The sequence below is a fragment of the Coffea arabica genome, chromosome 3e (genome assembly GCF_036785885.1).
Source record: "Coffea arabica cultivar ET-39 chromosome 3e, Coffea Arabica ET-39 HiFi, whole genome shotgun sequence".
NCBI classification, from domain to species: domain Eukaryota; kingdom Viridiplantae; phylum Streptophyta; class Magnoliopsida; order Gentianales; family Rubiaceae; genus Coffea; species Coffea arabica.
The window spans coordinates 38090092-38116773 of NC_092315.1; the positions used below are offsets into that span (position 1 = coordinate 38090092).

At 35.8% G+C, this 26682-nt stretch overlaps 1 protein-coding gene, 2 long non-coding RNA genes and 1 pseudogene across 3 annotated transcripts; 1 reads left to right on the top strand and 3 right to left on the bottom strand.

Moving 5' to 3' along the window:
- Nucleotides 1–810: 810 nt before the first annotated feature.
- LOC113736309 (uncharacterized) lies at nt 811–3413 on the bottom strand. The gene is made up of 4 exons (XR_003459678.2): nt 3146–3413; nt 2877–2984; nt 2575–2767; nt 811–2466 (listed from the first exon to the last, which is right to left on the bottom strand). It is a non-coding gene; the product is annotated as an uncharacterized lncRNA (long non-coding RNA).
- LOC140038270 (uncharacterized) lies at nt 3254–5823 on the top strand. The gene is made up of 3 exons (XR_011842108.1): nt 3254–3651; nt 3726–3927; nt 4783–5823. It is a non-coding gene; the product is annotated as an uncharacterized lncRNA (long non-coding RNA).
- Nucleotides 5824–13809: 7986 nt separating this feature from the next.
- On the bottom strand, nt 13810–19072 carry LOC113736777 (vacuolar-processing enzyme-like; annotated as a pseudogene).
- Nucleotides 19073–19387: 315 nt separating this feature from the next.
- Nucleotides 19388–20993, bottom strand: LOC113737594 (uncharacterized). The gene is made up of 3 exons (XM_027264799.2): nt 20308–20993; nt 19918–20206; nt 19388–19828 (listed from the first exon to the last, which is right to left on the bottom strand). Exons 1-3 carry the CDS (start codon nt 20991–20993, stop codon nt 19388–19390), a joined length of 1416 nt encoding a protein of 471 aa, XP_027120600.2.
- Between the last annotated feature and the right edge of the window lie 5689 nt (nt 20994–26682).

The following is a 26682-nucleotide window of genomic DNA, read 5'->3' on the forward strand; positions in this document are numbered from 1 at the left end:
ATGTCAAGTGTATATGTGTTTTAATGTTTGGTTGGGTTCTGACGGGTCGGTTACTATTCATGGCCGGTTACTATTCATGGCCGACTCCGAATTTCATTTTTTTTTATGTTGGGTTATTTTACCATTTTGACTAGTTTACGCGCGTTATAAGTTCCGGAACGCAATAGATCGCTCTAAACTGTTTCGTTAGTCCTGGCGAGAGTTGGGCAGGCAGTCCGCTAACTCCTTTGGTTCACCTTAGGGGAAGGTGGGGCTGTCACACTATTAATTCATTTTGGATCCGTTTGGATTGGATACTATTTCAAAAAAAAAATTAACTAAAACAATACTATATCACTTTTTATAATACAATGTATTTAAAAAAAATAAAAAGATTAAAAAATTATATTTAAAATAATATTATAATATTTTTTAAACATTATAATAGTTAAAAGTTGTGTGGCTAAGTAGGATATTCAAATATGAAAAAAAAAGTTAAAAAGAAAAAAAAAAGAATGATAATAGATTAGATTATAAAATTGGGGAAACTCGTCTTAAATTTTTTAATAATTCTATTTTGTCCATCAATCAATCCATACCCCACCCACTAAACCATCATCAATCAAAAAATTAAGGAGCCCCACCACTTCCATCAACCCTCCCTCCCTCTTGACCTTTTCTAACAAAAGTTAGAAATTTGACTTTTATAAATCTAGATTTCAGAAGAAACCTCAAAAGTCGGTAACTTTTATCAACTCCCGAACCGATGTGGGATGGCAACCCCGCAAGGGCACTTCTATCAACCCAAATCCCACAAACTTTCCAATCCCATGCGCCGCTCACGTGACTCAACTAAACTGAGTTAGACTTTTAAAACCCCCAAAAAAAAACCAGAAGAAAAAAATAACAACCAATTTTATCAAAACAGCAAACAAAAAAAAAACACTGGCCTAAGAATTCGGTGAGATGGAGAAGCCGGCCGCTGACGGAGGTTCAAATAGCCATTTCCGCCGTTACTGGAATTCCCATTGTTGTTATTAAGATCAGTAGGCAGAGATAAATCCTTATTATGGTTCTTACGAGCCGCCGATCAACCCCGACCACAGCTCTCAGACCACCCGGCTGCAACCCGGAGGAGTCGCGGTTATTGCCTTTGTCCCGGACTTTGGCCTGGAATTTCATACAACGCAGCCTTTTGCGGCTCCCCCACTGTAAAATGAAGTCAGACGACGTCGTAGCAGGGGACCTGGTCTCATTGCTACTATTATAGTGGTGGTTAGGATTCGAATTCCTCTCCATCCTTATCTCCACCTTTTCTGGCCTTTTTTTTTTACTTACACCTGTCGGACAAATCACCACTGTAATTAAATTTCTTTATTGCAGCATTTAACTGGAGTTTAACAAATAAAAGTCACAAAATTAAGACCAAATCAGAGTTGGTGATCAATTATTGACCATTCAGGATTTGTTTGCTAAAATTTGGAAATTCTGGGTTTCTAAAGTGGTACTAACACTGGATTTGGAAGACGAGTTGGTTTCCAGGAGAAGATCTTATCAATTCATATGAGATGGAAATTACATTTTTCAAGAATAAAAAATGGAGGAAATGGACAAGTTTAGCCATTTATATTCAAAACAGACACCATTGAAGGGAGGAAGAAAGAAGGGGAAAGGATAAAAAGCGTCATCCTCTTGAGCCCAAAATTGCGTATACAGTCAAGGGAGCAATTAGAAAATAAAATGCTTCTCTTGAAAAAACAGAAACTGAAAATTTTCTGGGAGAAACAGCGTATGAAGAAGATTTTTTACCTTTCATAACAGGGTTCGTTCAATGGAACAAATCTCTGAGTAATTCAATTGGATTGTAAAGATAAAAGGCAGGGAAAATCCCAAAAAACAAAGGTTTCCATCTGAAAAACTATAGAAAAAGAGCAAAAGTTGAACAAGAAAACATTCTGATCACCAATTCCAATGATCTGACAGGCTTTTGCTTGCTGAAATTTAGACCAGCAAACAGGGGCGGAGGGAAGGGGGGGCCAGGCTCCAATTGTTAAAAAAAAAAAATTTAAGTAAAAAAATTTTTATTATATTGTCTTGCCTCCAAATATTGATAAAAAATTTCACTTTGCCCTCCCTCCGATTGTTATAAAAAAATTTCTAAGTAAAAAAAATTTTTCTTATATTATTTTGCCCCTCCAAAATATTGATAAAAAATTTTGCTTTGTCCCCTCCTAAGGACCCAAATAATATGTTTGAGAGTTATTTGGACAAATAACAGAGACTCCCCCCTAATTGCAATTCCTAACTCCGCCACTGCCAGCAAATGTTCTGAAACTCTTGCTTGGGAATCCAAATAATCACATTAGCTCAAAATTATGCTGAAATTCTGTAATCAAAGAAGTTGCTCATGAAAATCTTGGCAATCACTTTGGAATCTCTATCAGAAAGACCTTAGTTTTGATACATCACACGAGTCGGCCTCAAAATCTGTAAAAACAAAACCCCATAAAAAATTTCACCAGTTTATTGAAAATCAAACATCAGCAGTAGATGAATTCTCTGATTTTGGAAAATGAAAGGAAAAAAATTTAGTACCTGAATTTGTATTTATACACTTGGATTTCATTTTGAAAACTCATATCAACAACCGAGAACCAACAATGGTTCTGATCGTCTTTAGTCCTCAGAATTAGGAACTGTTTCAAGTAAATCAGAGCTTTAATCCTCCGTCTGAATTCCAAATCCGATCTTCACCAACCCAGAAACTGATCTTCCGACTTAAAAATTCCTGCAATCTCCCCCGTCGAACAAAATTCATCAAAAAAAGACAAGCTTAAATTGCCAAAGATTCATACAAGAAAATCCACGAAAATCAAATTTCCAATACCATCACTAACCTCCAAAGCTTCAGGATCAGACAGAAAAATGAGATTTCTAAGGAAACTCAAATCCCAGTCCACAGAATTCTTCTGAAAACAACTCCAATTCCTCTTTGAATAATGTATCTGTTTAACAAAAAACAGGCAACATAAGATCAATTTTCTCAACTACTACAGATAAGCTGGGCCTTTCACCACAATTTCTCAGTACAATTGTAACAGAGCAGCAGGCAGGCAGATCTCTATCCTTCTTAGTTCAAGAAAATCCATCCAACATTTTCACCTACCCAGATGTTTCCAGCGAAATCAAGACGCTCCGCTGCTTCTATTTCTCTTTCTAGATTCTTAAAAGAATATGGCAGAAAGGAAAAAGAGAAAATTCAGAGAAAGAGAGAGGAGAGTGCTGTTTCCTTCTTCTTCTTCTTCTCAACATAAGTAGATAACGTCCCAAGTGAATTCAGCCAAAAGTTTCGTCGTCCCCTCACGTGCCCGGCATGTGGATTGGAAGCATCATGTTGTTCGCGCATCGCGCGTTAGTTCCCCATCTGGCTTCACCTGTCAGTGTCCCATGTGCCCGTACTTCTTTTTTTCTGTTCTTCTACTGCATTTGCTCTCTTTCCGCTACCTTTTCTCTCTCCATTTTTTTTTGGGCAATGTTGCTCTGTCGCTTACCCAGATACAGCCTCCACTTCCATCTTGTCTATTTACTTTAGGGTTTACATACACAGAGCAGCAAATACCTCTCCGCCGCTTTCCTCACCAAAAAATTATACTACCAAAATCTTCAGTAGCGGTGAGCTTCCTTTCTCTTAGCTTCTTTTTTTTGTTTGGTCAATTTGCAGCTTCCTTATTTTTATCAGTTTGCAGCTTTCTCTATCTTTTTTTTTTGGGCAATGTTGCTCTGTCGCTTAGCCAGATGCTCTAAACCCTGGTACAAAAGCTTGTTGAGGTATCTGGTGATGCATTGTCTTCTTACAACGCAAGAAGTATTGAGCCTTTGTCTCTCGCGCGCTCTGGTTGCAACGGTCCAAATCATGTGCCGTCCGTTTGGTTCTCCTCCCCCTTCAGTGTAAGTTTTTTTTCCCCTTTTGTAATGCAGCTCCTGTTTTCCTCTTTTCTTCTGAGTTGAGTCTGTTTTGTTGTCCAGAAAGGTGCAATCTTGGTCTTTTCCTCTGTACGTTTTAGGCTAGAGTTGATATGTTTCGTCCTTTATTTCGCTTGGCCAAGCTAGGACCTTTCTTGCCTTCTCTAGATCTTCTGTTTTGCTCTCCGGAGAGGTGCAATCTTGCTCTTTTCCTCTGTATGTTTTCTGAGTTGTCATGTTTCTTTAGATTTCTTTTCTTTCTACTTCTACCGTATGTTGTTCTCCGATCTCTTCCCCTTCTTCTTGCCTCTAGGGTGTTTCTTAAATTTCCGCCACCGCCCCTCTCTCTCTTCCCTTTTTCCTTTGCCTGTCTCTCTTCCTTTCCCTCGTTCCTTCATCAGTCCACTACTGCTGCTATTGGTTAAGACGGAACAACTTGCTCTGGTAATTCCATAATTTTTCTTTCCTTTTTTTTGAACTATTTTATCTTAGATGCTTTGAATGAATTCCAATTCTCCTCTGGACCAGAAAGATTGAAGAGGTTTGTCTTTGTTTTCTTTTTATTATCCAGCCATATTTCTTTCTTTTCTTCCATTCTTCTCATTTAGTTTTTTTTCACAGGGAGCTGCCTTTTTTTTTCCTTTTTTTAATCATTCTTTGGAATACTTGGTAGCATATTATTTACGGAATCTTCTTCATCTGTTATGATGTTAAAGTTTTCTTCATCTGTCCTCCTATTAGTAAATAAAGCATATTTTCTTCATCAATTTGATCCTATGTTGTTTTAAATCCTATAAGCAGATATAATGATCTCACTTTGTTTTGTGTTTCATTTTGAAGGGAATCGAAATGCTTTCACTTGGCTCATTCAAGACTGAAGCTATTCTTTTGGTAAGTGAAGGAAGCTTAGTAACTTAAATAAACTTAGTTGTATAAATGCAATAAGATTAATTGAAAGGTGACGACTAAGACTGTGTATGACAAAAAATTTATTATTGTGTATCAATGTTTTGTCAGTCAATATGCTTTGATAGATACAAATGGACACACATGTATTTATGCATTTTTTTCAGTATTCCCGCTCTAATTGATGCATCTTCTAGATTGCACTATCCTACCATTTGTTTACTATGATGTAATATATATGTTTTAAATTTGCAGGCTGGACTTTTTGTATATGACATTTTCTGGGTCTTTTTTACCCAAGTAATGATTAGTGTTGTTAAATCTTTTGATGCTCCTATCGAGATACGTGTGTCATATTGCGTTCTGTATATCTTTAACAGAAATTCTTGTACTTGGATTCTGTCTATCATAGTTTGCAACTAAGTGTAATAATATATACATTCTACAGTTTTTGTTCCCAACGGCTGACTCTGCAGGTCTGTTTTCAATGCTAGCTCTTGGGGATACAGTAATTCTTGGTATGGCTTTTATTCTAATTGTTCTAATAGTTGTTGTCAGTTTGTCATCCTCATTTTGGCTGCTATGTTGAGAGTCCATGGCTAAGTTTTTGAATTTGATGTTCAATTGTTTTTCTTCCTCGGCTGCTTATAAGGGAACACATGTATCCGGTGATGAGATTTATCATTTTTAATCCAACCCTCTCCACAGCATTGCATTTTTTACTATTTGGAATAATTGTGTAGCTTTTCGTTTTCATCTCTAAGCTTCTTATTTGGTTGGTGATCCCTTGTGATGTGTGCATGGTTCTAAATTGTATGAAGAAATACTCGGAAGCATGCTAAGTAAAATCTGCATCTGTAATTTATATATCTCAGGGATTTTTGTGGCATTGGCATTGCACTTTAAAGTTTCTTAGGGGGAGCAGAACCAATATTTCAAGAGTGCTTTTGTAGGATACTCTGTTGGTTTGATCCTGACAATAATTATCATGAACTAGTTTCAAGGTGCACAGGTAGGTGTTTTATGCATGTCCTTACCTTTGAAAGTAGATAGATACATTTGAGAAGTGTAAATTTGTTCCAGTGAGGGTCCATACTTCTCATTTTGTTGATCCTTTTTAATGGTTATTTATTTAGGCTGCACCCTTGTATATTGTACCGGCTGTCATTGAATTTTTGGCTGTGCACGTCTTTTGGAAAGGAGAAGTGAAACCAGTAAGTCTTTTGTGATCATGAATTTATTTTATAACTGTTGTTAAATGCTGAACTTCTTTCTTTCCTGGTGTATTATAGTGAAATGACTTTATGCATGTCTTTGGGAGATACTTTTAAATGGCCGGAGAGCTGCCTGGCTCATGGCCACTTAATTTTAAACTTTTGCAACTAAGACAATGAAAATAAAACTAGAGATAGCAACTAGCAATACAAAATCAACGAAGGTATTATTGTTTAATTTTTTGGATTCTGAATTTTTTTCATAAGTTCTTTTCTGAAGGTTCGAGTTTTGCTTGCATATTTCTTATGTATGATTGAATGACATTCTGTAGATGGAAAGGGCTACCAATAGAATGTTTACTTTTTGGACTGAAATTTTTTATGAATTCTTCCCTGAAGGTGCGAGTTTGCTTGGCATGTGCATGAGTAAACCACATACTATAGATGGACTGGGTTACCGATTGAACCTTTTAATTATGACAACCTTAAACAAGAAGAAAATTATATTTAGAAGTTTTTAAGTTCCATAATCTGTCATGCTACATTTTAGTTCAATCACAGTACTGGTTCTGAGTACCTTGATCTTGTACATAAGTTTAATTTTATTGCTTACATGATAAATTGTCATAAAAGTGAAGTATGGAGTAGCCCAACAGTATGCAAATTTTAGTTCGATCATCAAGCACTGGTTCTAAATACCTTCAGCTTTAATTTTGCACTTTTATTCTAGAACTAAAAGTAGTTTTTTTTTTAATTTTGCACTTTAATCCTTCTGCTTTGGTTGCTTTTATTCTGTAATTAGTGCGTTTTGGTAAGCTTGACGAACCGATCCTTCTGCCTAATCTTGATATTTACCCTTTTACCTGTTTTCCAACATTTGGTTGATGGCAATGCCTCTATAATTGAGTCATTGGTTTCCTTTTTTTGTCCTTTTTTTTATAGAGTAGTCATTTTGTCTCTGAACTGATATTGTGACAAACTAACTCGTCTTTTGGTTGACTGATTTGTAATAGATATGATAGGAGTTGTTTTATATATTTTACCAGTGAGAAAGGCACTTTTAGATGGTGTTTCTGTTGTTGCTAGAGATTACGTTGTTAATCAAAGGTGATTCCCGGTGCTTGGATCTTTCCGTGTTGCTTTTGTTGGCTCCTATATTTTTTGAGATTGCTGACTCCTTGTTGTTTATGTTTGTTGCTATAGTAAGAAGCCTGTGCTTCTGACATTGTTCCGTGATTTTTGAGACTGAAGTGGGATGGACCAATGTAGATGCTATGGGGTCTATTGAGTCCAATCCAGTTATTATTGGTATTAGACTCAGAGTGAATCCCTGATAATTGTGAGATCTGTTTCTTTGTATATTCAGGGTTCCTTAGTTAATTTGTGTTAGGCTATTGTGTTAGTGGTCACTATGCTATCATTTTTTTCTTGGTACTTTTCCCTTCTGGGCTTTAAATCACGGATTGTTTGCTAAGTCATGGCAAGCTAGAATGTTATATTGATCTTTTGAAAGGTGACATTTTTTTTAGGCACTCTGATGGAAGGTGAACCTTATTCCTTTTTTCAACTGATATCTTTGAATGTTTTTCCCTCGTCCCAGGAAAAATGTTTTTTTTTTTTGGTAGGAGGTGCCAACATGTTCTTGCTTAATATTGCATTAAGTGGTGCGATCCACGTTTGAATTTGCGTATGCCAAATTGTGAATTCAATGGTTTGTTGATAAGCACTAATTCATTGATCTCCAAGGAAAAAACGTCAAGGATATGGATAGAATTTGAAACTTTTATTCAGACAATGCTTAAGAATGCGCAGTCTAAAAATATAGACATGGCCTAGGATTGCTTCGAGGCCCGTGAGCTTCCCCACTATGTTTTTGTTTTCTTTCTTTATTTGCTAATCAATTTAATAAAGCCAATTTCACCAATTAAACAATTTAAGACAAGGTTCAACTAGCTACCCTAACAATCAAAAGAATAATTTTCTCTAAGAAAAAATAGAAATGACCTTAAAATTAGCTAAGGAGCAAAGGCTGCATGTTACATGTCTTCCAAAAGACATCCGATAAAATTTATTGTCCAAAAAGCATAAAGAAATCAGTAATCATTCATCCAATCACTCCAAAAATTTGGTATTCTCCAACTTCTAGCAACTTCACAGTCATGCTAAAATTTGTATCACTCCAACACCTTTATTGTAAAGACCAATATAGAAGGACATTTAAAAAAAAAAAAAGGGCAGAAGGGCTGGTTGTCAAATACATGCAAAATAAATATGGTCATAAATATATAGGCATGTTGTTCATATATTATTTCCAGCTATTAATCTTGAGCTGTAAATGAATAGGCATTTTTCTCATTTGATATTCATATTCCCAACTATTAATCATGAACTGGGCATATAAGCTTTTATTTCTACCGCGCGGAGCGCGGTTTATACCTCCTAGTTCAGATGAAAACTACAAAACAGAATGACATAGTCTCTCTCCCTTTCCTTCAAACCCCTGGCTTTATACCCTCCCTCTTTTTTTTTTGACGGCCCAAATGTCTCCTCGTTCCATACGTCATCATCTTTGTTAATTCCACCGTATTCGTCGTTAATTCGTCGGATGGAATCTGCACACATTTAACATTTTCACTCTACCCCCTCAAATTTTAAGCCTATTTTACCTCGATATTTCAATTGCATCACTCAATTACTCTGCACAATTTATTTGACCCAATCCAGACCAACCTCAATATTTTGCTAAATGAATTTTTGGTTTTACCAATTTTGTAAAAGAATTATGTAGTACCCCCAAAAAATCATAATTCATTTTCAAACCAAATCTAACAAAACTATTTCATATGTCTATTTTTCATTTTTTTTCTTCCCACATTTACGCTATAGTTGGTTTTTTAGCGAGAGAGCAAGGTTTCACTGACAATTTATTGTTCTGTCATCGGGCAATGTAATTTGAGTGTAATTACATAAAATTATATGATTTGATCATATAGAATGAAAAATTATTTGAAGAGGGATATAAAATTTATCAACTCCTACATAAATGTATATTTTCCAAAATATCAATCTAGGGAAAAAAAACAATTATTATGCTAATATAGGACCTTTATGAATTATAAACATAAACTATGTGAGATGAGGACATTAAAGTTTTTAATTATCTATGCAAAATTAGGACCTTTATGATATTATAAGCATCAATTATATGGGATGAGGACATTAAATTTAAAAAAAAAAAAAACTGCAGATTGTTCACAATATTCAACTACATCAAAAGAAAATCTAATGATATAAACAAAAAGTCATTTTATCATAACTTTGGTTGGATTTTTACATACTCTAAAACAACAATTTTGCACTTCTCTAACTAGTGAATCATTTCAAAAAGGTTGATTGTACATTACTCCATTTATTCTATGATCTATGCGTATATCGTATATTTACAATTTCAATCAATTGACAAATAAATGTATTGACTTTAGTTCGTTTCCCTTGAAATGTTAATGACTTATTTGTCTGCAATTTTAGAGAGCTACCAAAACCATTTCTCTCTCTCTCTCTCTCTCTCTCTCTCTCTCTCTCTCTCTCTCTATATATATATATATATATATATATATATATATATATATATATATGTTATAATGTTACTTCTACGTTCAGAACAAGCATGTCAAAAAACATTTTTTAGTCGCGTTAGAAACTTCTAAAATTTCAAAATGTCTGATGCTACTTTAATTTTACTTTTTATGTACTGATTCTAATTCGCCTCACCATATGTTCTTGAATCTACTCATGAATTTCTTACGTGTGGTGTTTGGGCTTATTGTGTCGATGCACCGATATTAGGCGGAAAAAGATATGTTAAAAACAAGGGATAATTGCAGAAACCTCCCCTGAGATTTTTGACATTTGAATTGACCTCCCCTCTAGGTTTTGAAATTGCATTCACCTCCCCTGAACAATAACAATTCGTTGCAGAAACCTCCCTGACAGCTTTTGTAGAAGTAAGATAAGAAATTTCTTCCAATTTTGCCCTCTTCTTGCTTGACAATTATTATTTGCTTGACAATTGCTTAACTAATTATCTAATTAGTTAATAGTTAAACTAATTAACTATTAACTAATTATCTGATTAATTATTAACTAATTAACTAATTATCTAATTAACTAATTAACTAATCATCTAATTAATTAATTAACTAATTAACTAATTTCTATTTATCTAATTAACTAATTAACTAAAATTGTTGTCTATCCGAAACTAACAAACTATTTGCATGTTAAACTAATTAACTAATTAATTGCTTAACTAATCAACTAATTAACTAACTAACTAATTAACAGACTATTTGCATGTTAAACTATATGCAGTACGCATTACCTATTTAAAGTGTCGGCTCTTTATGGGTATTTTATTTTCAAACATTTAATTTATGATAAAAACATCAATGTTTGTAAGTAAAATTCAAAAAGTGTTACAGTAATATTCTTACAAAAAGGGAGGGGCATAGGGCCATAAATTAAATGTTTGAAAATAAGAATATTGATATTTTTTGTAACACTTTTTGAATTTTACTTACAAACATTGATATTTTTATCTTAAATTAAATGTTTGAAAGTAAAATACCTATGAAGAGCCGATACTTTAAATAGGTAATGCGTACTGTATATAGTTTAACATGCAAATAGTTTATTAATTAATTGGCTAATTAATTAGTTAATTAGTTAAGCAGTTAATTAGTTAATTAGTTTAACATGCAAATAGTTTGTTAGTTTCGGACAGACAATAACTTTAGTTAATTAGTTAATTAGATAAATAGAAATTAGTTAATTAGTTAATTAATTAATTAATTAGATAATTAGTTAATTAATTAATTAATTAGATAATTAGTTAATTAGTTAAGCAGTTAATTAGTTAATTAGTTTAACATGCAAATAGTTTGTTAGTTTCGGATAGACAACAGCTTTAGTTAATTAGTTAATTAGATAATTAGTTAATTAGATAAACAGAAATTAGTTAATTAGTTAATTAATTAATTAAATAATTAGTTAGTTAATTAGTTAAGTAGTTAATTAGTTAATTAGTTTAACATGCAAATAGTTGTTAGTTTCGAACAGACAACAGCTTTAGTTAATTAGTTAATTAGTTAAGCAGTTAATTAGTTAATTAGTTTAACATGCAAATAGTTTGTTAGTTTCGGATAGACAACAACTTTAGTTAATTAGTTAATTAGATAATTAGATAATTAGTTAATTAGATAAACAAAAATTAGTTAATTAATTAATTGGATAATTAGTTAGTTAATTAGTTAAGCAGTTAATTAGTTAATTAGTTTAACATGCAAATAGTTTGTTAATTTAGGATAGACAACAGCTTTAGTTAATTAGTTAAGCAGTTAATTAGTTAATTAGTTTAACATGCAAATAGTTTGTTAGTTTCGGATAGACAACAACTTTAGTTAATTAGTTAATTAGATAAACAAAAATTAGTTAATTAATTAATTAGATAATTAGGTAGTTAATTAGTTAAGCAACTAATTAGTTAATTAGTTTAACATGCAAATAGTTTATTAGTTTCGGACAGACAACAGGTTTAGTTAATTAGTTAATTAGATAATTAGTTAATTAGATAAATAGTGATTAGTTAATTAGATAAATAGAAAATAGTTAATTAGTTAATTAATTAATTAGATAATTAGTTAATTAGTTAATAGTTAATTAGTTTAATTATGCAGAAATAGTTTGATTAGTTAATAACTATTAACAATTAGATAATTAGTTAATAGTTAATTAGATAATTAGTTATTAATTAATTAGATTATTAATTATTTAGTTAATTAGTTAAACTATGCAGAAATAGTTAATTTAGTGTAATTTTTATTAACAAATGTTTTGTTGGGTTTGATGAAAGTACTCATCACATTCATTTGGTAAAATTAAATCATGGCAGGGGTACTTTAGTAAATTGACCCGCTTTTCCCTATTAAATTGCCTCCAACTTTTGATAGGGGAGGTAAGTGCTATTTCAAAATTGATAGGGGAGGTCAATGCTATTACTATAAAAGTCAGGGGAGATTTCTGCAATTATCCCTAAAAACAAAAACAAAAAAAAGTTTCAGATTTTTGTGTTTGTAAAACATGCTTGGAAGAAATTCTATTAGTCAATGGACAAAAATACTTCATATATATATATATATATATATATATATATATATATATATATATATATATATATATATATATATATATATATATATATATAAGTATATAGCATATAGCGTTGGAGGGTGGAGGTTGTTTTTTCTCTTATCCTTGACACACATTTTTTTCGTCAGCCTATCTAGAGAATCCAGTCATATGTGGCCTAACTATTTTTAGTATGTTTATCAGGTAAACAAAATTAAACATTCAAAGCATAAAAGCAAAACTTGTCATTCCTTAAAGTAATATACTAAATGAGATGTTGCTTTAATTTTTTTTTGATTAATCTTATACACACTAACAATAATGTATTATGCACTATCTTCATTGAATGGATAATAACTGATTATCTGAATTTATATTTAAAATTTTAATTTTACACGTCCAGTCGTGATAATATATATATATATTATCAATTCATATAAGATTGATTTTATTTATTTATTTATTTATTGTTAGCCAATGGAGATGTTGCGTTAATAGATGCCCTCTATTCTGTAATTCGCGGACAACAGAGTGCTGATAAAGAAGCCTCTCATTATGCTGTCTGTCTCATTACTGTATGAAATGATGGACATGGATCTCAAAGCGCATGAAAAAACCGTTAATTCTTTGTTATTTTAGCCATTGTTATTTGTTGCTTGTGCTCTAAGTTTGAACCTAAGCTCCAATTGTGTGTCCTTTTATCCATTGAAAAGAAAACGCAACCCACAATCCCTTGTCATCAATATGTTTTCTATCTCCCCACAATCACAATGCTACAACATATTCTCCTTTACGACCATTCAAACCAAAAGTAAAGACAAGAAAGAAGGATATCATCACAAATTCTCATGCATCGAAATTTGACCCCCAAAAAAAAAGAAAAAATCTAAGAGTTGGCAAATATTATCTGTCTCTCTCTTTGTTTTTTTTTTTTTAAGTCTCTGGAGTATTTTATTCGGATGAAGAGATGAGATGGAAAATCTTTTTCTTTTGGGTGCTACTTGAGGAAGGTGATGATTCCAGAGTTTTGTGTGGGGGATAATTTTGAGCAATGATGGTGATGTGCAAAATTTGTCAAGGGACGATGGAGAGTAAAGAGTAGGGGCAATTTTGTCACAAAAATATATAAAATATTTATTGGTAAGTTTCAAGCCAATATATAAACTTTTGTCACAAATAGTGTAAGATATCGTTTTATTAATTTTTTTTTTGTCACAAACATTAATAAGCTTTATGAATGAATTATTGAACATTTTCACATTCCTTTTTGTTTTAAAAAAAGGGACATCATTACGCAGAACAAGATAGATATAGGAGCAAAGCCAAACCCAAGGGAAAAAGTTGTACAGATGATTACAAACATATATATATATATATAATTGAAAGCACAAATATATATATATATATATATATATATTTGTGCTTTCAATTCCAGATGCATTTATGCTTTCCATGAGACAGAGCACATTGGTTACCCATATTCCCCTCTCATGCTGTCACATAAGCATTTTGCTGCAGTATAAACTAACTAACCAACACAAACGCAATGATGCAGCAAGACTAGAAAAATACAACCATATGACAATTGTCATTATCTAAATAGAGCACCTAGGCTTTTCGGTAGAGATAAGATATGATATGCTTCTGAGGATTATTTACAAGGAAGCAAATCCAATGAAAAGCAAGTAGCTATTTTACAATCATAATTGATCATTATGTGCAAGCAAAAATATGCTGTCACACACTAGGTAATTTTGTTATCAATTTCTGAAACAATCATTCATCAGGCACTGAATCCCCGGTGGAGAGAGCTCCATGAATTGGATGGAAGGCTGACACAGGCTTGGGCTGCGGCCTCAGCCATCTGATCTTTTTTAATCCCAGCGTTACAGATATTCGCAATGGATCGCATGTGTTTCATTCCATATTGGGACAGTGAACCACAATGTGTCTCAAATGTTCTGACCTGCAAAGATAACAAGAGCGCTTGAATGTTTAAGATAAGGTTCTTACAGGGTGAAATATGTTGCGAAACCTTGCCAAAAACTGGAATGCAAACACTTAGCAATAAAATTCCCTTAGCTAAAGAAAGTACAGAAAAGAAAAAACCTAAAACAACGATCCCTACAAAAATATGTCAATAACTGTAATTGGTGTCATTCAGTATGTTGCTTGGGGATTTCAGAAAATGGACATAAAAGTTTACCAAAGATTTTAGGCAGTCCCAGTCATCAACAAGAGGATGGCCCACTGGCTGGACAGTGTTCAGTATCTCAGAACCTTTCTCAATTCCAAACAAGAGCTTTCCAATTAGTTTCACGCTATTGTCAATATGCATTTTGTGTGACATAGCTTCAACAACCTGCTTCTGAGCTTCAACTTTCCTCGCAGAGCCTTCAGGAGCCTTGCGGAACTACAAGCATGAAAGAAGTAACAGCAAAGTCAGCCACATCTTGGGAAGGAATTTAAGCTTTTGCACTATTATCTCCCCCTCATTAGGAAAGGGGATCATTCTAAGTCACCCAGTCGAGGATTTCTGCTCTGTTCTCATAAAACAAAAAATTACTAGTATAGTTTCGGCTAGTTCTCTTGTTTACCCTGCAAGAATACAACATGAGCACATTCTTAATTAATACCTGTTCTAACCAACAATCTTTATACTAATCAGCACTTAGTTCTATATAACTAGGGAGCAAATAAATCTCCAAGAAACACTTTTCGTTCCTGCATAGCAGTGAAGCCAAATGTCTTAACTTCTTTTCAATCTACCATGGGCTGAGGGGCAGATTTACCCTTGTCCTGCTCCACATCACTGTTATAACTCGTAAACTAAAACTTGGGACATCATAAGACAAGCATCAGAACAACTCAATGCACTACAAGGAAGCTGTAATACCTTGTCCCAGAAATGAAACAGATCAGCATCACGTTGATTAACAGCTTTTGAAGATGGCCATAGGGAATTTTCATCCACAAAAGTGTAATTATCATTTGCAGGGTTGGTACCCATGTAGAGGAAAAGATCCTCCAAACTCAGCTTTAGGTCACCGTATTGCATAACATGGGAGCCATAAGCTGAATTACTGCTTGAGGTTCTCTTTTTAACCTGCCAATTTCAAGCATTTTGAAATCACAAGATGGTACTTGCTAATTGTTTTGAGTAATGAAACATAAAATGTTCCTTTCAATGTAATTTAAAATGAGGAACAAGCCCTTACCAGGTGATATTGCTGCTTCAGAGTTTCGGTCCGCAAATTGTGTATCTCGCTGTAGAAGGGAAAACTATTATGATGAGCACCAAAAACAAATGAAGAAAACAGAAATCATGTAGACCACTTTGATTGTTAGAGACTAAAAAAATACCCAATAACTATATTCAAATGTTACACCTCCAATTGAAGTCCATATATTGTATTCAAGTTCATATATATTGTATTCAAGTCCATATATTGCAGTTCATTGGCACTTTTCTTCAGCATACTGGTGATATGTAAAAGACAGTATCATGATCACACCAACATGAAACCTTAAAAGATTAGCATTTAAAACAAGTATATCTCCAGATTAATATCTGACATGACAGTTAATAATATGCACAAGTGGCTAGGATATTTCAATACCAGTAAAACATTCCTGTCTTCCATCCAAGCAACACTATACAAGTCACCCAAGCAGGTCTCATATTCTGGGGGGGCTAGGATACTCTCCAGGGCAGTAGGTCCCCCAGCTACTTTCCTCAGCATTTGACGCTGTGGTAGCATATATATTTAGATCTTCAGGAAGAAGTCCCTCAAATATACTTCCTGACTCGCAAGCTTCTAGGTAGAAAACCTAGATATTGATAACAGTATCCAACACATTTTAGACTTCAGTAACCATCTATGCACCCTCTTTGAGCATAATTTACAAGGAAATGTAAAAAGGAAAGAATATATACCAGACTTTTGTGTGTGCCAGAAGCATGCTTCTTTTTCAAGACTTCATTCAGATCGTCTGCATAGAGATAAGGACCTGACGGCATCCCTGATTGCATGCCAAAATAAAAGTAAATATCCTAAAGTCCAAGTTATTGATCGATGGCATGATTTTAAATGACAACAATGTTATCAGTAAAAGAAAAATCCTACAGTCCAAGTTATTGATCAACAACATAGCATTAAGTGATAAAAATATAATCAACCAAAATTTTTTTGGAATTTAAACTTCTACTTTATGTAGACAATGTAGATTTCAGTATTTTTCTTTCAGATGGTGGACCTATGCTTTGACCATACTTAGGATTCAAATTCCAAAATAATAAAGAAAACAAACAAGTAGACCATCCAACACAAAGGAAAAGTATTGCAAATCTATCATTTTAAAGCCTAAAATTATAAATTAGAACTGTATAGAACATGAAATATAAAAATTAGTTTTTGACCATCCCACAAATTTCCCCAGGTACACAAAATTTGGGATAGAAGAGAAAAGGTTTATGCAAAAGAAACGAATTATTAAAGGAATACAATTTCCAAGCTACAACCAAAAATCATAGGTATGTCTCTTATTTTGAAATGGAGAGGCTTCCTATCTGCCAGGGTTTCTTTTTCTTTTTTCTTTTTCCCCTTCCTATAATAGGTCAAGTACCATCATAGAATGGTGCTTAAGGACCAATCTCTAGTAAGGAAAGCATAAGTGGCAGATGCAGCTTTCTGATTAGCAAAACATGAATGTGACCCATTTTTGGGAATTTAGACAGTGGAAAAGAACATCATAACAAAATGATTTAAGGGATGAGTTAACTGCTAATAAGAAGAGATGTTAAAGTTAATTACCAAGAACCCCAGGACCACCATGATCTGTATAGTAAATAAATATATGATCATTTGGACCACTGTCCACAACCTTGCCAGTACCACCAGTAATTGCAGTTTTGTTTCCAAGGATAGCAGCTAAAAAGTTTTTGGCATGAACATCATCTCCAGTATAGTCCTGCCACACATGGGTGCATCAAGTCTCAATAGAAAATATTAGAATTCTACAAGAAATTCATTCTTCAGGAAGAAGAAGAAGAAGAAGAAACCTTTGGGACTCCTTGATAGACATCATCACCATGAGGGCTGTTAATGATAACCCCAGGCCTAGGGTTCTCTTCATTGTAAGCAATATCATCATACATGAAGACAACAATATTTTCATCCTTAAGACCTCCCCTCTTCAGGATTTGATAGGCATGACAAACATTAGCCTAGATCAAAAAACCATCAAATCGTTAAAATGCTAACTAAGTAAAACAAGAAAATAACTCATATCCTCTACAAAGATGTGGTCAAGACAACATTACAGCAGGAATTATTAAGCAAGAGTTGTACTTATGAACACCAACATTGCACTTCATGAACAGATAGACAACATTAAAGACCATAGAATCAATAAACACAATTGTACATATTTCAATGTCATGGTATGCAAGAGTCCTTCTAAACAGACATTCACAACCTTCCTTTTTCAACAAATTGCCAACCATAACAACTATAGTAACAAAGTTCTTCACAGATCCAGAACAAAAAAGTCTAATTTATTAGCTGAAAGAAGTAATTAAACAATTCCATCGCAGTAAAAATCACAAAAGCCTCGAGTCTCCAAGAGTGGAATCCCATGTTTGAAAGAGAAACCTAGCCGCCTTAGGCATGCATGTTTAGAGTAGAAATGCGAATTTCCTCTTCCAGACTCACTAACACAACAAGACAAAATCACAGCATCTCAAATCAATTAGTTCTTCCGGCAAAAAACAAACATGTAGCACGCATAAGCAATTAGAGATTCTTAACATTGTAGAAAACAGGTATGCTGCCCCAATATTGTCTGTTGGCCCAAAAAACGAGCTAACAATGGTAAAGATTTAGACAGAAAGTTTAACAGAAGCCTTTACTTTTTCAGATATCCAAACTATAATTACTCTTCAACAGCCAAAACTGGAGCTTTCCTTGTCTTAGATTCTAAAACGTGGATACTATATCCTACACTGCCAGTATTACCTTGTGCTGAAAACCTCGGTTATATAGCTCAAAATCATTTTTCCCCCTTCTATGGAACATAACTCAAAAAGGCTTAGATACAGGACATCAAGACTGAGCTGAGCAACCAACAAGAAAAAAATTTCCCACACTTAAGAAAAGCAGCTCCACTCCTTAAAAGCCTTTAACAGTAATCAAGTTAATATTATGTACCACGTAATTCAGTCCCTAATCAGATGAAACACGAAAACTTTATCATTGTCTCAGCTGACAATGTCACAAGGATTTAATTATCCTTAACCATTCTCAGCTGTAGCAAAAATCGTGAAGCTATGAAGCCTTCCAATTTATCTGGAACCCAAATTCTTAATCCAAATAATCCTTTAAAAAAATCCGTTCTTGTTTTTTTTTTGTTAAGGGGAAAAAAAACGTTGCTCTGCAGCTCGATCATCAGGAGGATACTTCAACAAAAAAAAAACAATCTTACGAGAAATAAACTCAATGGAGAAAATTTCAGCAAAATAAAACAATTCGTCAAAAGTACAGATTTGATCACCAGGTGGCGGTAATTCCAGTAACCGTTGGATCCGGCAATAAGAACAGCCCATCTAGTCCCCACTGAGTCGCCACCGGCGTCGCTCCTCTCCTTGGGATGGAAAAAGTCCGCAATTTCCGACGGTTACTTTAGGAAGTTATCACGAGCCTCAGCAACGGCGATGATCGAAAGTGCAAGGAGGAGCAAGGCAGCGGTGGCGTACCGCATCATTTTGGATTGCTGTCTCTGGTTATGGAAAGAGAGGTGAAGTTAGGCATAGAAAATTCGAAGTTGGGATTGCCTATGCATATACTCCATATTTATAGAGATAAATCTTAATTTCAATTTGCCCCTTCCAAAGATGCCAATTATCACTCTGCTGTTACCAAAAATTAGTTGTCTTTATCCATACCCTTCAACATTTTTATAATAATTTTTTGCTCAAGAGAACAATTAAAAATGATTTTTCCTTTTTAAAGGTAAGTGTTTCTTATACTACTTTAGAAATAGGAATTTTAATGGCCCTTATTACTTTAGAAATGACAGAGAATGAACCAATTATTATTTTTTTCCAAAACGACAACATTCTATTAGTATATGGAAACGAATTACAAAAAGGCTGGGCAACTGCCCTCACAATCCATCTGCACAAGTTCATACAGCCACGCTGGGAAGGCCTTCTTCCATTCAGCTAAATTTTCTAAAATAACTGCCAATTTGGCTAGCGTATGACTAATAGAGTTGTTTACTCTCCTAATGAAAGTAAAACAACATTCATCAAAAAAATCTCGAATACTCCTAATATCCTCAAGCACCGCTGACCCAATCCTATCATTACCTTCCCTGTTAAGCTCTTCCACAACCTGTAAACAATCTACCTCAAACACCACCTTTTTCCACCCATTTTGCTTTGCCAACTTCGTAGCCAGTCTGAGAGCCATTGCTTCCTCTTGCTTTGGGTTCGAATAGCTTGAAGATGGTGCAGCCCACGCACCTAACACCAACCCTTGCCAATCCCTCGCCACCACTCCCGAACCTATTCTATCTCCCTTACTATGCAAGGCAGCAACTGAATTCAATTTTATCCAACCCTCCTGTGGCCTTTCCCAGCCATGCACCTCCCTGTCCTCTTTCGTACCACTGTTCCTAACTTCTCCCTCAGTCTCTTGAGCCTCCTGATACTCTTGCACTCTACTACTGCCTTATTAACTGCAACCACTAGATCTCTCCCACAACCATTAAACTGCTTATCATTTCTGAACTTCCAAATTTGCCAAAGCAGATTAATTGTCAGGCATATACGTTCATTACCCTTCTCCTTGCTCACAGCTTCTTTAAGCACTTCCCACCAGTGCCAAAACCTGTTCCTGTAATCCTTCAGGCCCTCCCAGCTTAGAGGTGCAGCTTTCCATATTAGCTTTGCATTGCTACAGAAAAACAACATATGTTCAATGGTTTCTGGCCCTTCCCCACATCCTTTGCACATATGATCTCCCTTTAAACATCGTTCCCTTATCACTGCATTTACTGGTAGGATGCATGCAAGCATTTCCAGATGAAATGCTTTAATTTATGCTTCACATTCAGCCCCCAGAGGAAGTTCCAGTGCTGATTTGCACCTGTCCTCCCATAGCTGGTTCCTGCCTCAATCCACACGTCTCCATCCATCCTTTTCTTTTCCTTTGCCAGCCTGTACCCAGATTTTACAGTGTACATGCCAGTGTTAGAAAAAGCCCAAAATAACCTATCCTTCCTAGGCACCTCACTAAGTGGAATACTCAAAATCTGCCTGCCCTCATCCCTATCAAACACCTGGGTTATCAGTTCCTTGTCCCACACTCTCTCCTTGATAAGCTCATTTACTTCCTGCAACTCAACATCCCCTGCCCTTCTAGTCTTTACTTTGCCATCACCAGACCCTGGAATCCATCTATCCTCCCATATATTTATAAATTTGCCATCTCCCACCTGTTTCCTTATTCCCTCCTCCAGTATACCCCTAGCCTGCAGCAAACTCTTCCAACAATAGGAATCTGTACCATAACTTCCTGTTCTCCAAATAGATGTTCCCCTAAAGTACCTGGCCTTCAGAACTCTACTTACCAGTAAGTTGGGATTCATCAGAATCCGCCACAACTGCTTCGCAAGCAAGGCCAGATTGAACTCATGAAGCTCCCTAAATCCCAACCCCCCTTCTGCCTTCACCTCAGTCATCTTCCCCTAACTTAGCCAATGCACCTTATGCTCCTTCTCCTTCTGACCCACCAATACTTTGTCATTTCTGAGCAAATCTCCTTGCACAATATTTTTGGGAGAAGACATGAGGAGATAACATAGGTGGGCAAGGCCATAATAACAGATTTCAGAAGCACCTCTTTCCCAGCTAAACTTAGCAATTTCTCCTTCCATCCTTTCAATCTAGCTATTGTTTTTTGCCTTATAAAATCAAAGACTTGTCTCTTTGATCTACCAATAACTAGAGGCAATTCCAGATATTTGCTTTGAGAGACCTGCTGCATTTCCTGGAGCACATTCATCACCTCCATCTTCTGTCTTCGACCCACAGTCCTACTGAAGAACAGTGAGGACTTCTCCATGTTGATCAACTGACCTGAAGCCTTCCTGTACACCTCCAGAATCCTCCTTAGCTGGCCTGCCTCTCCCTCACTTGCTTTACAGAAGATCAAGGAATCGTCTGCAAAAAATAAGTGAGATAATCTAGGTGCCCCTCAAGCAATTCTCATGCCTGTCAAGGAACCTTGACTATTAGCTTGCTTAATCAGAGACGAAAACCCTTCAGCACAAATCAGAAAAAGGTAAGGAGACAAAATATCCCCCTGTCTCAAACCTCTAATTGGCCTAATAAACCCAGTTTTTTCCCTATTAATGTTCACAGAATAAGTCACACTAGTTACACATTCCATTATCCATTGAATCCACTTAGGACAAAAACCAATTTTCTCCATAAGCTTCTCTAAAAACATCCATTCCACTCTATCATAAGCCTTGGACATATCTAGCTTGACAGCCATATACCCATCCCCTCAAGTCCTTTTGTTTTTTAAAAAATGAACACTTTCATGAGCAATCAACACATTGTCAAGAATCTATCTGCCTGGCACAAAGGCAGACTGAGAAATACTAATGCAATGGTTCATGACACATTTAAATCTGGTAGTCAGAACCTTAGCAATGATTTTATAAATGACATTACACAAGCTTATAGGTCTAAAGTCTGTGACTGAAATAGGAGAATCAAGCTTAGGAATCAAACTGATCAAGGTCCCATTGACAAATTTCAAAAGAAAACCAAAATGAAAGAAACTCTGAACTACTTGCACAACATCAGTTTTAACAATATGCCAAAACTTCTGGAAAAAACAAGGAGTCATACCGTCTGGTTCAAGAGATTTGTTTGCATGCATTGAGAATACTGCCTGATAGATCTCCTGTTCTGGGACTTCCCTGGTTAGCTTCCTGTTCATCTCAGCAAAGATAGACTGTGGGACTCCTTGTATTACTTCTGTAAATTCCTCAGGATAATCTGAAGTGAAAATTCGCTCAAAGTAGTCTAAAATCTCTTTACTGGTTTCCTCCTCACTTCCACACCAGACCCTATCCCTTCTCTTCAAAACACTGATCCTATTTACCTTCCTCCTTCTAGCCACAGTAGCATGAAAATAACCAGTGTTCTTGTCCCCTTCCTTTAACCATTTCAACCTTGCCTTCTGACTCCAAAATAACTCTTCCTTTTTATAGGCAGCAGCCAACTTCCTCTTTAACCCCAAAAGTTTAATCCTATAATCACCTGGCCTATTCAACTTAACCTCCTCTATTTCCTTTTTAACTTGCTCAATCAGCTTCTTTGCATTACAGAAACTTCTTTTACTCTAACTCAGCAGATCCACCCTCACTTTTTTTTATTTTACACTAGACTTTATATAGCTTGGATCCTTGTTGATGTTCTCCCCAAGCTTTCTCAATTACCTCCTTTATATCTTTATTCAGTAACCACCTCCTATCAAACATAAACCTTTTCTTCCACACCTTACCTCCTGGATTTGTATCTAGAACTAACTTACAGTGATCTGATGCCTCAGTTTCCACATGCAAACACTTTACCTTATCTATCTTCCGAGTCCATTCTTTCGTTCCCAAGATCCTATCAAGCCTCTCCTTCACCTCTCCCTCATTCCCCCAATTATTATACCATGTCCAAGGAGGTCCATCAAAGCCAATATCCAGCAAGTCATTGTCATTGATGAAAGAGTTGAAGTCTTGAAATCTTACTTCTGCTCGCACATTACCCCCCCACTTCTCACCATTGGAAATAATATCATTTAGATCTCCCATAATTGCCCAATACTCCCCCCCCACAGCACCTTTCTTCTACTAATTACATTCCATTGCTCTTTCCTAATCCCTGCATCTGAGCTAGCATAAGCACAGATACACCACCAATCAAAGCCAAATTATGTGTCACCAATTAGTAATTCAATGGTGAAACTGGTAAACAACACCTTTTTCACCTTTAATTCCTGTTTCCAAATCACTGCCAACCCCCTGCCCTACCCACTAGATCAACAACAAACACCTTATCAAATCTAATCCATTGCATCACACTGTTTAGATAACTTTTTTTTCTTTTTGGTTTCTGATAAGAACACTAAAGAAGGAGAGTGGAGTCTCACGACCTCCCTCAACTGGAGAACTGTCAAGGGGCTCTCCACACCTCGATAGTTCCATACCACAGTCTTCATTTAGATGTTAGAGTCCCATTAAGGGAGGACTCCAATCCCTCAGCTACTTCCATCCAATCACAATTGCCATCCTCAGATCTGGCTCTCTTCCAGTTTTCCTTTCCTGCCTGCTCCTCCTCCCCCTCCCTTCCCATCTCCTCTATCTTCCTCTTCCCTTTCTCCCCAGCCGTGACCCCACTATTTGCCTCTACCAATGGTTTCCTCCTACTCACCTCCATCACCAACCTTCTCCAACTCTTGTTTGCAGAAAGACTACCTTTAGGTCTCCCCCTCTGCTTTCCCCCGTTCCCTCCTTCCTCCTCTCCCTCAGCTCTCACAACTCCTTTCTTACCTCCTGTCCCCTTAATCCCAACTCTATCCTCCCTACCCTTTCCCCTAACTCCATCAATCCACATCAGATCAACTAAATCCCCCATTCTTACCTCTGAGCTTTCCTTCTCCAGTTGTGTAGCTTGTACCCCTTGCCTCCCCTCGTTTCCCCTCTCCTCAATAATCCTTGCCCCTTTTCCTGCATCTTTCTGCTCTATGCCTCCCTCTTCCTGTTTACTCTTCCTCTCCCTTCCCCAACCCCAGCAGGTTCTCTCTTCATCCCCTCTCCCTCTCCCCTCAAAGCTCCAACGTCCCCTTCCAACTCCTCCTGAACAATATGTTTAAGATCCTCCCTTTTATGAAAATCATCTGTGTATGTTAAAAGGAGTTTTTCCCCCTCCCTCCTCAGTTCCCCAGTAGCATAACTTTGACTCCCCGCTTCCCCCCTATCCTCACGTCCATATCCAGACTTGCTTTTCCTATTAGGACTCCTAGGGTAACTAGCTCTCAACCAATTCCCATACTGTGAAGACCTATCAGTGTTCAAGCCTCTTTTACTGCAGTTCCTTTCACCATGACCAATCAGACCACAGCCAAAGCAAAAATCTGGACATTTCTCATATTTAAATTCAATCCACCTCTTAACACCATTCAGCTAACCATAATGCCTCTAGGTAGGGGAATGGAAAGGTCTATTTCATCTAACACCTTCAACTGTTTCCCATCCTTGCCCCCACTCTGAGGAATAATAACCTCCTTCACCTGCTGAAATATATTCCCCATCTTCCTACCAGCTTCCTTTGTTACCCAATGCAATAATATATTCCAGATCTGTACCCAAATTAAAGTTCTACGCAGCCTCTCCTCATTTTCGTCCACTCCAGGTTCCCAGCGAAGCAAAATTAAAGGCTGACCATCATAGATCCATGGCCTCCTATCCAACACCATCTCCAAATCCTGCTCCTTATCAAACATGAATTGGAACAAATTACACCCAACCTCCACTATTTTTAAGTGCCTCACCTGAGACCACATGCTGTGCGTAAAACTCCTAATACCATTTACATTAGCTCGTTTTTCTCCCCAAACCTTGCCTATCAGACTTTGCTTGCATTCTAATACTCCTGTAGCCACCTCATCCTCCTCTAACTGGACTCCCACCCTTTCCTTCTTCGACAATCTGAATCTGCGCAAAACCTCCTCAATATTCTCTATTGGCCTATCCACAGTCCACCTCGCTGCTAATCACAGGAAGCTTCCAAAACAAATCAGACCAGGAGCTACTCAGCGTCCTTCAATGCCGCCAACAAATCTAGTACCAAACAGTCCTGAAACAAGAAGCCAACAACAAGGAAAACAAAATTACTGACCTAATACTACGAAACAGACTTAAAACAGAAAGGAACTCAGCAACAATTGCTCATTATTCAAAAGGATCTAAAGAGGACCGATAGATCTGGCTGCCAGCAAAAGAACGACCCAAGTTTATTCCAACAGAAAACAAAATCGGTAAGTTGCCATTAATGGAAGACAGAAATCGTTAAGTTTCCATTAATGGAATGCAGGAAACGTTAAGTTTCCATTAATGGAAGAATTATTACTCAAGGCACTAAAAGCTGATGGTTCAGCATTTGAATTCTGTTGCGGGAAGTGTGAAAAGTATGAACACCCACCAAGAGGGATTTCCACTCTCTAGAATAGAGAGAAATTTCCTCTCGCAAAGAGAGACATTTTGTGCCAGTATGAACCAATTATTTACTTGCACATGCTTTTTTATGTTATAGTGAATATTATACATTTTTCAATTCATATGTTAAACACTTTAGAAATGTGAAGTTAAAGATGAAAAACTTATAAACGTAAAGTGGAGTAATATTTGTTAACGTATGCATTCACACGTGGTTAGGTCAATGTTGGTGTGATATGGAAACCTACTTTTCCTTGGGCTCTAAAGAATAATAGACAGACGATTAACTATAAAAGTGTCCATTTGCAATCTGAACAAAATGTTATAATAGAACTGTTATAATAGACACACTTTTCCTCCATGCATAGATACTATCGTTTAATTGACTAATAGACACACGATTCATCTCCATAATAATGCAAAAATAATTTACAAACTTACAATCCACTACTCCAAAACTCCTATATCAAAATAACCCTTTTATAAATATACCACTACAACACTGTTATATTCCTACCAGCTACTAGAAAAACCTATCATCAAAATACTTGAGAAGAAAATGAACAACCACGCACCACACACCTTTTAACAAGACATTCCACATTCTTATAGAGCAAAACCTCCACATTGATTCACAAAAAATCACATAACATAATAGTTGTCACACAACTATGAACCAAACTGCCAAGTGTCAACTTCAATAAAAATACATGACACCCATGCATGCACAAACAAAACCAATCTTGCCACTGCACATAAAAACCTGCCACAGTTCACCACATTTTGACAACGCAAATGTTTGACACCAAACAACCTACCATCAATTAAATTAGATTAACACAGGTTAGGGGCAACCTCACGCATAGCGCGAGGCTTAAAAAACTAGTCATAACTATATATAAAGCGTCAATGCCTCTTTTGAACAGTGACTTTCGTCCGGTTTCAGCGTAAATATTGACTTTATGAGGGGTAATAGTTTTGTCCGTTTTCAATGTGATTTCGTGGTCTTTATTCTTTAAAGGGGGTTCTCGATTTTCTGCTCCATTAATTGAGGGTCTTTTGGTCAACAGAAAGAAATTTGCTTTGATTTTTCCATTTCATTCTTGCTATCATAGGCTGAGAATGCCACATGTTTTTTTCCCACTTT